The sequence below is a fragment of the Pongo pygmaeus genome, chromosome 6, assembly GCF_028885625.2.
Source record: "Pongo pygmaeus isolate AG05252 chromosome 6, NHGRI_mPonPyg2-v2.0_pri, whole genome shotgun sequence".
Classification (NCBI taxonomy): domain Eukaryota; kingdom Metazoa; phylum Chordata; class Mammalia; order Primates; family Hominidae; genus Pongo; species Pongo pygmaeus.
The window spans coordinates 122,847,218-122,859,111 of NC_072379.2; the positions used below are offsets into that span (position 1 = coordinate 122,847,218).

At 35.3% G+C, this 11,894-nt stretch overlaps 1 protein-coding gene across 9 annotated transcripts in view; it reads left to right on the plus strand.

Moving 5' to 3' along the window:
- SPAM1 (sperm adhesion molecule 1) overlaps positions 1 to 10,988 on the plus strand; it is a 39,330-nt gene extending 28,342 nt beyond the window's left edge. For 8 of the 9 annotated variants that reach the window (XM_054496746.1, XM_054496741.1, XM_054496738.1 and 5 more), the window contains 4 exons: positions 94 to 204; positions 3,561 to 4,720; positions 5,191 to 5,280; positions 9,589 to 10,988. In XM_054496746.1, coding sequence (XP_054352721.1) covers positions 3,767 to 4,720; positions 5,191 to 5,280; positions 9,589 to 10,074 — 1,530 coding nt within the window. In that variant the 5' untranslated portion in view covers positions 94 to 204; positions 3,561 to 3,766 and the 3' untranslated portion in view covers positions 10,075 to 10,988. The remainder of the gene's footprint in view (positions 1 to 93; positions 205 to 3,560; positions 4,721 to 5,190; positions 5,281 to 9,588) is intronic. The other variant, XM_054496744.1, reaches the window with a different exon arrangement.
- Positions 10,989 to 11,894: the final 906 nt, after the last annotated feature.

The following is an 11,894-nucleotide window of genomic DNA, read 5'->3' on the forward strand; positions in this document are numbered from 1 at the left end:
GAATAAGAGTTTAAGTAGAATTTTAGATATATTCAGAATTTTAAGTTTCTAAATCTATTTTGAGAGAAAGTAATCTTTTTTTTTTTTTCAAAGGGATGCTAATGACTAGCCAATGCTCTAGGAAGACATTGAGACCAGCCAACTTCTTGCCTTGATACTACTGAAGAGACATTGGGTGGCTGGATTTTGAAAGCAGACTTCTGGGTAAGTGCCATTGTTTGGGTTTGGGGGATAGCAAAGACTTAGCAGAAGTGCTTTAAGAAGCAATTATCTATACAATGAGCAAGGAAGACACTTAAAAATGCAACTTTAATAGGTATAAATTGAATATAGAGCTTAGGAATACTAGTGGAGAGATAAGGTCAGGCATTATTACCTGGGGTTAAATTAGTTAAGATTTTCCAGGAAGATGAGGTTCTCTATTAGGGTACCTATGTATTTATTTTTTATTTTGTACTAGTATCTTTTTCATTAAAAGACATTTAAATTTAATTTTATTTTAGATTAAGGGTTACATGTTCAAGTGTGTAACATGAATATATTGCATAATGATAGGGTTTGGGCTTCTAGTGTACCCATCACCCAGGTTGTGACCAATGTACCCAATAGGTAATTTTTCAATCCTCATCCCCCTCCCAACCTGCTCCCTTTCGGAGTCCCCAGTGTCTACTGTTTCCATCTTTATGTCCATGAGTATTCATTGTTTAGTTCTCACTTAAAAGTGAGAACATGCAATATTTTTCTGTGTCTGAGTTATTTCATTTAGGATAATGACCTCCAGCTCTATCCATGTTGCTTCAAAGGGCATGATTTTATTATTTTTTATGGCTGCATAGTATTCCATAGTGTATATATACCAAATTTTCTTTTTCCGATCCACCAAGGAGGAACACTTAGGTAGATTCCATGACTTTGCTCTTGTGAATAGTGCTACAATGAAGATTTGAGTGAAGCTGTCTTTTTTATATAACGATTTCTTTTCCTTTGAGTAGATAGCCAGTAGTGGCATTGCGAGGATGATTGGTAGTTCTATTTTTAGTCCTTTGGGAAATCTCCATGCTGTTTCCATAGAGGTTGCACTAATTTACATTTCCACCAGAAGTGTATAAGTGTGTCCTTTTTTCTGCATCCATGACAACATTTTTTTTGACTTTTTAATAATAGCCATTCTGACTGGTGTAAGATGATATCTCATTGTGGTTCTGACTTGCATTTCTCTGGTAGTTAGTGATGTTGAGCATTTTCTCATACATTTATTGGCCTCTTGTATGTCTTCTTTTGAAAACTGTCTGTTAGGGTCCTTTGCCCACTTTTTAATTGGGTTGTTTGTTTTCTTCTTCAATTTTGTTTGAGTTCCTCATAGATTCTGGGTATTAATCCTTTGTCAGATGCACAATTTGCAAACATTTTGTCCCACTCTGTAGGTTGTCTGTTTACTCCATTGATGATTTCTTTTGCTGTGCAGATGCTTTTTAGTTTAATAAAGTCCGGTTTGTTCCATTTTTGTTTTTGTTGCATTTGCTTTTGGGGTCTTAGTCATAAATTCTTTGTCTAGGCCAATGTCAGCTTTTCTTTGTAAACAGGTAAAGTTCTCTATTAGATACTTCAAACAAAAAGAAGATGTTATTCTTGATGCTAACTGCTAGGTCTATCCTCAATTTTGTGCCAATTCTCTGTTCTAAGGCTTTGCCTTAGATTTATGCTGAGGAAAAGATATTTCATTGAGTAAAATTTCAAGCATAGAAGTGTCCATTCTTTTTTGAAGACTTCTATGGGTAGAGACGTTCTCAACAGGCTCATTCTTCCCGATGTTTTTCTTTTTCTTTTTCTTTCTTTTTTGAGACAGAGTCTCATTCTGTCACCAAGGCTGAAGTACAGTGGTGCTATCTTGGCTCACTGCAACCTCCGCCTCCCGGGTTCAAGTGATTCTCCTGCCTCAGTCTCCTGAGTAGCTGGGATTACAGAAGCCTACCACCATGCTTGGATAATTTTTGTATTTTTAGTGGAGATGAGGTTTCACCACGTTGGTCAGGCTGGTCTCAAACTCCTGACCTCAGGTGATCCGCCTGCCTTGGCCTTCCAAAGTGCTGGGATTACAGGCATGAGCCATCACGCCCAACCTCCCATCTTTTTCTTACATAAAATGAACACATGGAAATAGATTTAAATGTTAACTTCAATAAGGTTAGCTTACTCCTTCCCTGAGATACAGGGAAAGCTAATCCTTTATTCCATTTCCTTTTCCCTGTCCCTGCCATTCAGGCATTAGTATTGATGGTTGGTATTTAAAAGCAATTAGTTTTTCCCCCTAATATTATTTTAGGTGAAGATTATCTAGGTCCTGAATAAAGAAGTTTGTAAGTATTTAAACTACAAGAATATTTAGCTACTTTATATGTTCTAAACATGAGGGAAAATTAGTTATCTTCAAAACATGAGACTATAATAGTCCTCATGATTTTATTTTATTTTATTCTGACTATGGTGATCTCTTCAGAGTCATTTATTTTTCAGCAATGGGAATGACTGGATAATTTGCTATGGTAAGGACATATGTTCCTGGGAAGAATAGTATAATTCTTGTTATAATTTCATATAGCAGTATACTACTAATCTAATTAAAAAGAAAGTTTCCAATTCCCTCCTAGAATCACAGAACATTTAAATATATCTTCTTGCAGGTAATTTTTGCAAATACTAAATGCTGAGTATATACATAGTTTAATTTCTTTACCTTTGCCCAGACCATTTTATTGTACCACTTTTGTGGTTTAATACAGCTAAAGTATGTGCTATAACACTTCGCTTTGTCACAGTCAGAATCACAACACAATCTTACTTATCAAACACTATAAGAAGACAAAAATCTATATATTGCTTTTCTTAAGTTAGGCTAGAACTGATCCTTTTAGTAGAAAATACAAAATAGTAAAATGTTTTATTAATTTTAGACATGGAAGTACATTATTGTAAGATGTGATCGAGCAGCGTACCAAGGGGCCTTTCAACTTGTTTGGTAGAAGTTTTTGGTTGATTCAATAAATTCAACCAAACTGTTGATTTACTACTTCTGGCAGAAGTGATTTTGCTCCCCTTAGAAAAAAAAATTGAAAAAAGAAAAAAAAAGAAAGAGAAAGATGAAATTTCACAATTCTATGAAAGATTGTTTTCAGTATATGGCAGACCGCTAGAAAGTGGTCTTTCAAGAAGCAAGAAACAGAACGAGAGGATCAACTTGGAGTTTATTTTCCTTCAATGGGCTTTTGCTAAGGCATTGCTTGGTACAGCATTCTGTACAACCAGCAAGGCAAAAGGAAAATAGCTACATTCTCCTCTCTGTAGGCCCAGTAGTGATTTGGGAAGGTGAGAAAAATGTTAACTAGTATAGAGTTTGTATCATATATGAGAGGAAATAATTTCATAGATTCAAACACAGGAGTAGGTCCTCCATCTTCTAAAATGAAATTAAAACCCCTGCACTTAAAGTTGAGAACTTGGTGAAGCTTACATTCTTTATTATGAAATGCATCATAACAATGTATTCTGTATTTCTTTTTCAGTTATAGGTGATGCAACTTGCAAAACAATCCTGAAACATGAAACAAGAATAATAATATTTAAATGTAACTTAATCATTATACCTCTTTATCCATCAAAGTGAATTCATTCCATTCCCTTTCATCTGTGCTCATACTTTGCATCAAATATTGGGTTAACCAAAGTGTGTAGGAAGAAATAAATGTTTTCATAGTCATTACTGTTTATAATGGGAGTGCTAAAATTCAAGCACATCTTTTTCAGAAGCTTTGTTAAATCAAGTGGAGTATCCCAGATAGTTCTCACCTTCCTTCTGATTCCATGTTGCTTGACTCTGAATTTCAGAGCACCTCCTATTATTCCAAATATGCCTTTCCTCTGGGCCTGGAATGCCCCAAGTGAATTTTGTCTTGGAAAATTTGATGAGCCACTAGATATGAGCCTCTTCTCTTTAATAGGAAGCCCCCGAATAAATGTCACAGGGCAAGCTGTTACAATATTTTATGTTGATAGACTTGGCTACTATCCTTATATAGATTCAATCACAGGAGTAACTGTGAATGGAGGAATCCCCCAGAAGATTTCCTTACAAGACCATCTGGACAAAGCTAAGAAAGACATTTTATTTTATATGCCAGTAGACAATTTGGGAATGGCTGTTATTGACTGGGAAGAATGGAGACCCACTTGGGCAAGAAACTGGAAACCTAAAGATGTTTACAAGAATAGGTCTATTGAGTTGGTTCAGCAACAAAATGTACAACTTAATCTCACAGAGGCCACTGAGAAAGCAAAACAAGAATTTGAAAAGGCAGGGAAGGATTTCATGGTAGAGACTATAAAATTGGGAAAATTACTTCGGCCAAATCACTTGTGGGGTTATTATCTTTTTCCGGATTGTTACAACCATCACTATAAGAAACCCGGTTACAATGGAAGTTGCTTCAATGTAGAAATAAAAAGAAATGATGATCTCAGCTGGTTGTGGAATGAAAGCACTGCCCTTTACCCATCCATTTATTTGAACACTCAGCAGTCTCCGGTAGCTGCTACACTCTATGTGCGCAATCGAGTTCGGGAAGCCATCAGAGTTTCCAAAATACCTGATGCAAAAAGTCCACTTCCGGTTTTTGTATATGCCCGCATAGTTTTTACTGATCAAGTTTTGAAATTCCTTTCTCAAGTAAGTAAATCACGATATGAGGGCTAGGAAATGAAATTCACAAAAGATGTTGATTGAAATTTAATATTATTTTTGAAGGGAGTGAAATCTAGCTTTTAATATTAGTCAGGAATGTGTACACAAGTAGGTCTACATTATTATATGAATGCAAAACAAGAATACGCTTAATCTTTAATGTAATCTCTATCTCTTAGTAAGCAGGGAGAATTAGGTAGTATAGACAGTGTATGAACTCAGTTTCTTTTTTTTTTCTTTCTTAGGCCTGCTCTCTTTTCAATAGAAGTGATTGAAACAATGATAGTATCTTATTTGTTCTATAGTAAGGCAATGGCTGTGTAAGAGAGAGAAATAGTGGGGAAATATTAAAATTATTATTACTGGGTCAGCATGCTTAGCTTTTGTGTTACTGTCCTATGTATAGCACTTTCATTTCATTTTTATCTGCTAACTCTTTCTGTCACATTTTCCAGGATGAACTTGTGTATACATTTGGTGAAACTGTTGCTCTGGGTGCTTCTGGAATTGTAATATGGGGAAGCCTCAGTATAATGAGAAGTATGGTAAGTTGAATTGGTAGAAAATAGATGAAAATATTTCTATGTTTAATGTTTTTGGGGATTGTTTTGGTATTAAATAAGAAAATAAGTAGTACTATGCTTGGCTTGTAGTAATAGGTGCTCAATTAATACTGGCTGAATCAAAATACATTTGTGTGGTGGTTGTAAGGCAGAAAATAGTATACCCATTTTCCAGTGGGGAAATAGAACTTTAGTGAATAATTGAATTTCTCTAGGCTACATGACTATTAAGTAGCAAAAACAGGACTACAATCTCAATTTTATGGCATGGTGTTTTGTGTCAGGAGATAGGTCCTTGTTCCTTTATTCTTGTTTAATTCTCTATATCAGATCTTTATCCCCCACCTCATCAACCTTCTTGACTCAAGAGGAAAGCTGTCGTATGGACATTGCTGAGTTGAAGCTGAGTTTTTTCTTCTTTGGTGGTTGTGGAAATACCAATGATGAACATGCCATGAAGAATGCCAGATGAAGCTCATGGCCCAGGGGTTCTATCTTAGGACCTCAGCAAATAGTCTATACTCTAGTAGTCTAAGAAAGCCTTTGAGAAGCATTATATTCATCTCTTATTCTTTGGATAGAATAGACATGACATAGTCTTTGTTTAAAAATACTTAACAGCAGTTATATTTATGAGAATTTTTTAAGGTAATCTGAGCCTATCGGCCTATTTTGCATAACTCTTTTGTCTGTAACTGGATCTCTAATATAAAGAAATAACAGAAAATATAAGTTCAGAAAAAGGTATATGGCCCTTGGTAAAGTATTTTATGTGTCAGAAAATCATTGTAAAATGATAATTTTCTTAAGTAAATTCTTAATTTTTATTAGTTGTTTCCCCAAATCCATAAACTCCCTTCTCAAATGTCCTATTATTTAAAAACTTATGAATATTTATAAATTCTCCATACTATTTTCTTTTCTTTTTTAAAAAACTGAAGGCTCCACTGTTACTCTGAGGAGGAGTGAATCAGGCACTCCTCAATGAATAGGATGACATGACATACTATTTAAGTGTCACGCTTGTTTTTTAATGGCACTTTAAGCTTAGATTCAAATTCTACTACTATGTCTCTCAAATCATCTTCGGTATTATCCATACCAGAGACAGTCCTTCAACTTTTATATGATTATTTTCTCCTTAATGGCATTGTCCCAAAATTGTCCCCTATAGACTCTGTTGTATATATTTTTCTACCTTAACTTCTGATCATTTTAAATAATAGATCTATCATTACTTCACCTTTTTTCTATGCCATTTTAATCAGTAGTCATGGATTACTTGTCATGTTTTCTCTGATTCATTGACAACTTAAGAAACCGATAATTGCAAGTTTACTCGCAGTTACTGGAATTGACATAAAACAAATGCAAATGAGCCATTTCTTTTCATTCCATTTTATTAGTTCTGGTGGTGTGACAGAGCCAGCCCTACTGCTCCCAGCTGAGACCTAATTGTTAAATATTCAGGGATTTTGTGAACCAGTTGTTAATCACTGCCATTATTAAAAATTAAATGATAAAAACTTACAATAAGAAATTATGTTAAAAACAGGTGACACAGTTCAATATACCAATTATTTTACCTCATTTTACCATGATCCACGCTCTTGAGATTATTTACATCTTTTGCATCTTTATAAACGGAAATACTATGTAATAATGTGCTACTTCACACCATGGTACCATAATGTGTAATGGTGGTGTACTTGATTCCCAGATCTCCATCCAGTAACCAGGTCTTACCTATTAGAGAGCCAATTTTAATGCATTTCCATAGACTACAAAGTATGCAAGTTAATGATTCTCAAGCCATTCTCATCCTTTTACTACTCTTTGTGTAACCCTTGTCTCTGTGGAGTTGAGAAAGCAACTGCAATGTTATTTGAACTTGGTATAAATTCTCGTGTCCCTTATATTGGGAACATAGTGTTGAAGAATATTGACAAAGTCTATGTACTCTTGGAACTTATGAGTACTTAAAAAGTACACAAGTAAGAGACATATTTGATAGGCAAGTGCTATACAGAGAATTAAAACAGAGATATGGAGAGTTTAACAAGGAAGGTATCAGAGAAGGGCGTTGTCTAATTTAAAGCTGCCATCCGAATGACAAGATGAAGTCAATTGTGTTAAAAATTAGAGGAAAGACCATTCCAAGCAGTGGGAACAGTAAATGCAGTTTGAAATGAACTTGCCATGCTAGTGAAATAGCTACTATATCTGAGGTAGAATGGATGTGGGAAGGTTGTACAAGAGGAAGAAAGGGTTATACAATGTCACACTGTGCACAAGTCAAGAGAAGAAGTTGAATTTCATTCTAAATACCATTCAAAAATATTGGATTGTTAAGAAGATGGGTGGTGTATTAGTTTTCTATTGCTTTCATAAAAATAACAACAGACTTAGTGGGTTAAAAAAACAGAAGAAATTTGTTATCTTGTAGTTCTTAGATCAGAAGTCCAATATGGGTTTCAATGGAATAAAATCAAAGTGACAGCAGGGCTGAATTCCTTTCTAGGAGAAGATACTTTCTCATTTGGGTTGTTGGCAGATTCACTTTCTTGTGCTTGTAGCAATGAGATCCCCATTATCTGGCTGGCTACTGGCAAATGGCTATTTCCAGCTTTTAGAGGCCAGTACATTCCTTACCTCATGGCCCTCTTCTATCTTGAAAGTCAGCCAAGGTGGGTTGAATCTCTCTTACACTTTGAATCTCTCCTTCCTTCACTTCATCTTTCTAACCCAGCTTGAAAAGTTTCTGTACTTTCAAGGACTCATGTAATTACATTGACTCCATCTTGATAATTCAGGATAATCTCCCCTTCTCAAGATCCATTCCTTAATCACATCTGCAAAGTCCATTTTTCCACGTAAGTTCACATTGTCACAGGTTCCAGGGAATTAGGTTGCAGACATTTTTGGGAATCAGTTATTCTGCCAACAATAGATGACATCATCTCAAGGAAGATGAAAAGAAATATATTCAGATGGAAGCTGCCAAGATTCCTTCACATGCCTGCATATCTAACAATACCACTTCCTTTGGCCTGATAAAGGATTAGCACAACTACCTCACTCAATGGAACTGTTGATTATGAAAAAAAGTGATCAACTTCAATATTTCTCAAAGGACAGTGTCCAGGGTTTAGAACATACCAGTCTCAAGATGAAGATGAATCATTTTAGTTAGTTATCACTCATACTCTGCCAAATTTGTAAAAGAGTTGTCATTATTTATCCATAACTTGACTATATATAACATTTAATAGAAAGTATAGTCAGTTGAACCCATTTAATGTATTCAAGCCAGCAATTTGTAAGCCATCCTTTTCCATGCTATTTAAACTTGTCTGGCAGGTGAGGCATGGTGGATCATGCCTGTAATCCCAACACTGTGGAAGGTTGGGGTGGGAGGATTGCTTGAGTCCAAGAGTTCAAGACCAGCCTGGGCAACATAGTAAGACCTCACTTCTACCACAAAAGAAAACCAAAATTAGACAGATCTGGTGGCATGTGCCTACAGTTCCAGCTACTCAGGGGGCTGAGGCAGGAAGATTGCTTGAACCCAGGAGATCAAAGGTGCAGTGAGCCAAGACTGCACCACTGTACTCCAGCCTGGGCAACAGAGTGAGACTTTGTCTCAGGAAAAAAAAATTGTCTGACAAATGTGCTTCTTACATTTATTTATAATTTATTGAGGGTCAACTGAAAATATGGTAGGCCCCTGTGTTAAGCACATTTATATGTATTTTTCTTTTTTATCTATTTTTATAACAACTTTATGAGGTAGGCATCATAATTATCCTTATTTTCCAGATGATAAAGCTGAAGCATAATCAAGTTAATCAATTTGCCCAAAGTCACCCAGATAGGAAACTAAGACTTAGAAAGCTTAAGAAATTCCCAAGTTCCTACAGCTAGTCACCAATGGAACTGGGACTCCAATCAGGGCAAATATCCTAGAGAACATACTCTTAACACACTGTAACAGCTGTAGCATTCTATCCCCTGATTATGTTATGAATTACAAAGGACGAGCAAGGGTAAGGAATACTAAGCCTCAATTAGTCAATTATTCAGGGGAATGAAGTGGCATGTGAAACTTATATGTCTTACAAAAAGCAGTTGGAATAATCTTGTTGGTTAAGGTAAAAAAGAAATTATCTTCTACTTCTTGCTACCTCTGGTTTTGCATTCTTCTGTAAAAAAAATTGCTTAATACACTAAATTAATTCACATTTGAACTAACTTGTCCTTTGATATTCTGACTGTCTCATAATTTTACAGAAATCTTGCTTGCTCCTAGACAATTACATGGAGACTATACTGAATCCTTACATAATCAACGTCACACTAGCAGCCAAAATGTGTAGCCAAGTGCTTTGCCAGGAGCAAGGAGTGTGTATAAGGAAAGACTGGAATTCAAGTGACTATCTTCACCTCAACCCAGATAATTTTGCTATTCAACTTGAGAAAGGTGGAAAGTTCACAGTACGTGGAAAACCGACACTTGAAGACCTGGAGCAATTTTCTGAAAAATTTTATTGCAGCTGTTATAGCACCTTGAGTTGTAAGGAGAAAGCTGATGTAAAAGACACTGATGCTGTTGATGTGTGTATTGCTGATGGTGTCTGTATAGATGCCTTTCTAAAACCTCCCATGGAGACAGAAGAATCTCAAATTTTCTACAATGCCTCACCCTCCACACTATCTGCCACAATGTTCATTGTTAGTATTTTGTTTCTTATCATTTCTTCTGTAGTGAGTTTATAATTGCACAGGTTAGCTGAAATGAACAATATGTCCATCTTAAAGTGTGCCTTTTCGACTAATTAAATCTTTGAAAAGAACAGCTCTCGTTGAAAGATCATTTTTGGAAAGTTCTTTCTGAATAACTATACCTAGGAAATGATGATTTCCTTTGAACTTGACAAACACTGCTATATTGTATGAATTCTCAACCATGAGTTCAGGGATTTGTATTCCAGGAATCAATAGCTTATGTAAATTCTGCCGTTTAGAGTACAGAAACTCATATTATCTGTTTCACTTGCAAAACTGCCAGGATTGTTTTAACACTATCATTCTGCACAAGATACTGACATTTTGATAAAATAAAACGATATAGAATGTTGAAGAACTCGAAAGTGAAAACCCTTTCAATACAAGCCATCAATAACATTTAGAGTGCTTGGGTATTTCTATTTCTCCTCTGCTCAGAATCAAGAGAGAGAGGGAGAAGGAAAAAGTTTGGGTGGAAAAGAAGAAAACAAAAGGAGGGAAGAGATAAGGGAAAAGTATTAGTATTTTTTGCTTTCTCTGGTGCCATTGAAGACTCTAATTTGTACAGGATCGAAAGGAATATTTTCAGCATATACAATTAACCTTCGACTTTCTTTGAAAGCGCAGAGCAGTTGTACCTAAATTCCTTACCTAGTCTGACCTGTACAAATACTACTACTGCCTCCTTCCTTTCCCCATGCCTCCCTAGAAACAAAAAGAGATGAGACCACATATTCCAAATCCATTCAGCTAGGTATTCTCAAATTATGACACAAGTCATTAGGATCTTAATTTTTTTGAGGCATTACATTTTCCGTGAAAAAAAAGGAAAATGTTTTACTTGTTACAGATCTCATTTCTTTATGTTTAAGCTTTGTTTAATATCTGAAATGAAACTGAGCTCTAAAAAACAATAAAAATAATTCAAATTATTATTATGCATTTTTTAAAAATTAAAAAAATTTATTATGCATTTTTAAGGCTGAAATTTTTAAAATTGAACCACTTGTATAGTCTTTTACATTATGTTAGCTTAAAATCTTTTTTATTTTTTTCTCTTTTTAGTTGACGTGTACTAATTGTACATATTTATGGGGTAGAGAGTGATATTTTGATACATGCATACAATGTGTAATGATCATGGTAATAAGGATAACCAGCACCTCAAACATTTATTTGTGTTGGGAACATGTAAGATTCTTCTAGCTTTTTGAACATACGCAATGTTATTGCTAATTATAGTCGCCCCCCCAGTGCTATAGAACACTAGGTTTTATTCCTCCCCTCTAGCTGTTTTGTACCCATTATCTGACCTCTCCCTATCCTTCTCTCCTCCCGTCCTTCCTACCCTCTAATAGTCATAACAATAATTCCTCTCTCTGTGATTTCAATTTTTTTTAGCTCTCACATATGAGTGAGAACATGAGATGCTTGTCTTTCTGTGCTTGCCTTATTTCACATAAGATAATGGCCTCTAGTTCATCCATGTTGCTGCAACAAACAACATGACTCCATATTTCTTATGACTGAGTAATATTCCATTGTGTATATATATCACATTTTTTAATCCATTCATCTGTTGATGGACATTTAGTCTGACTCCATACCTTGGCCATTGTGAATAGTGCTGCAATAAACACGGGATGCAGATATCTCTTTGATATACTGATTTTTTTCCTTTGGATAAATAGTGGGATTGCTGTATCCTATGTGTATTAGTCCATTTTCACGCTGCTGATTAAGCCATATCCAAGACTAGGTAATTTATAAAGGAAAAGAAGTTTAAAGGACTCTTAGTTCTGCGTGGCTGG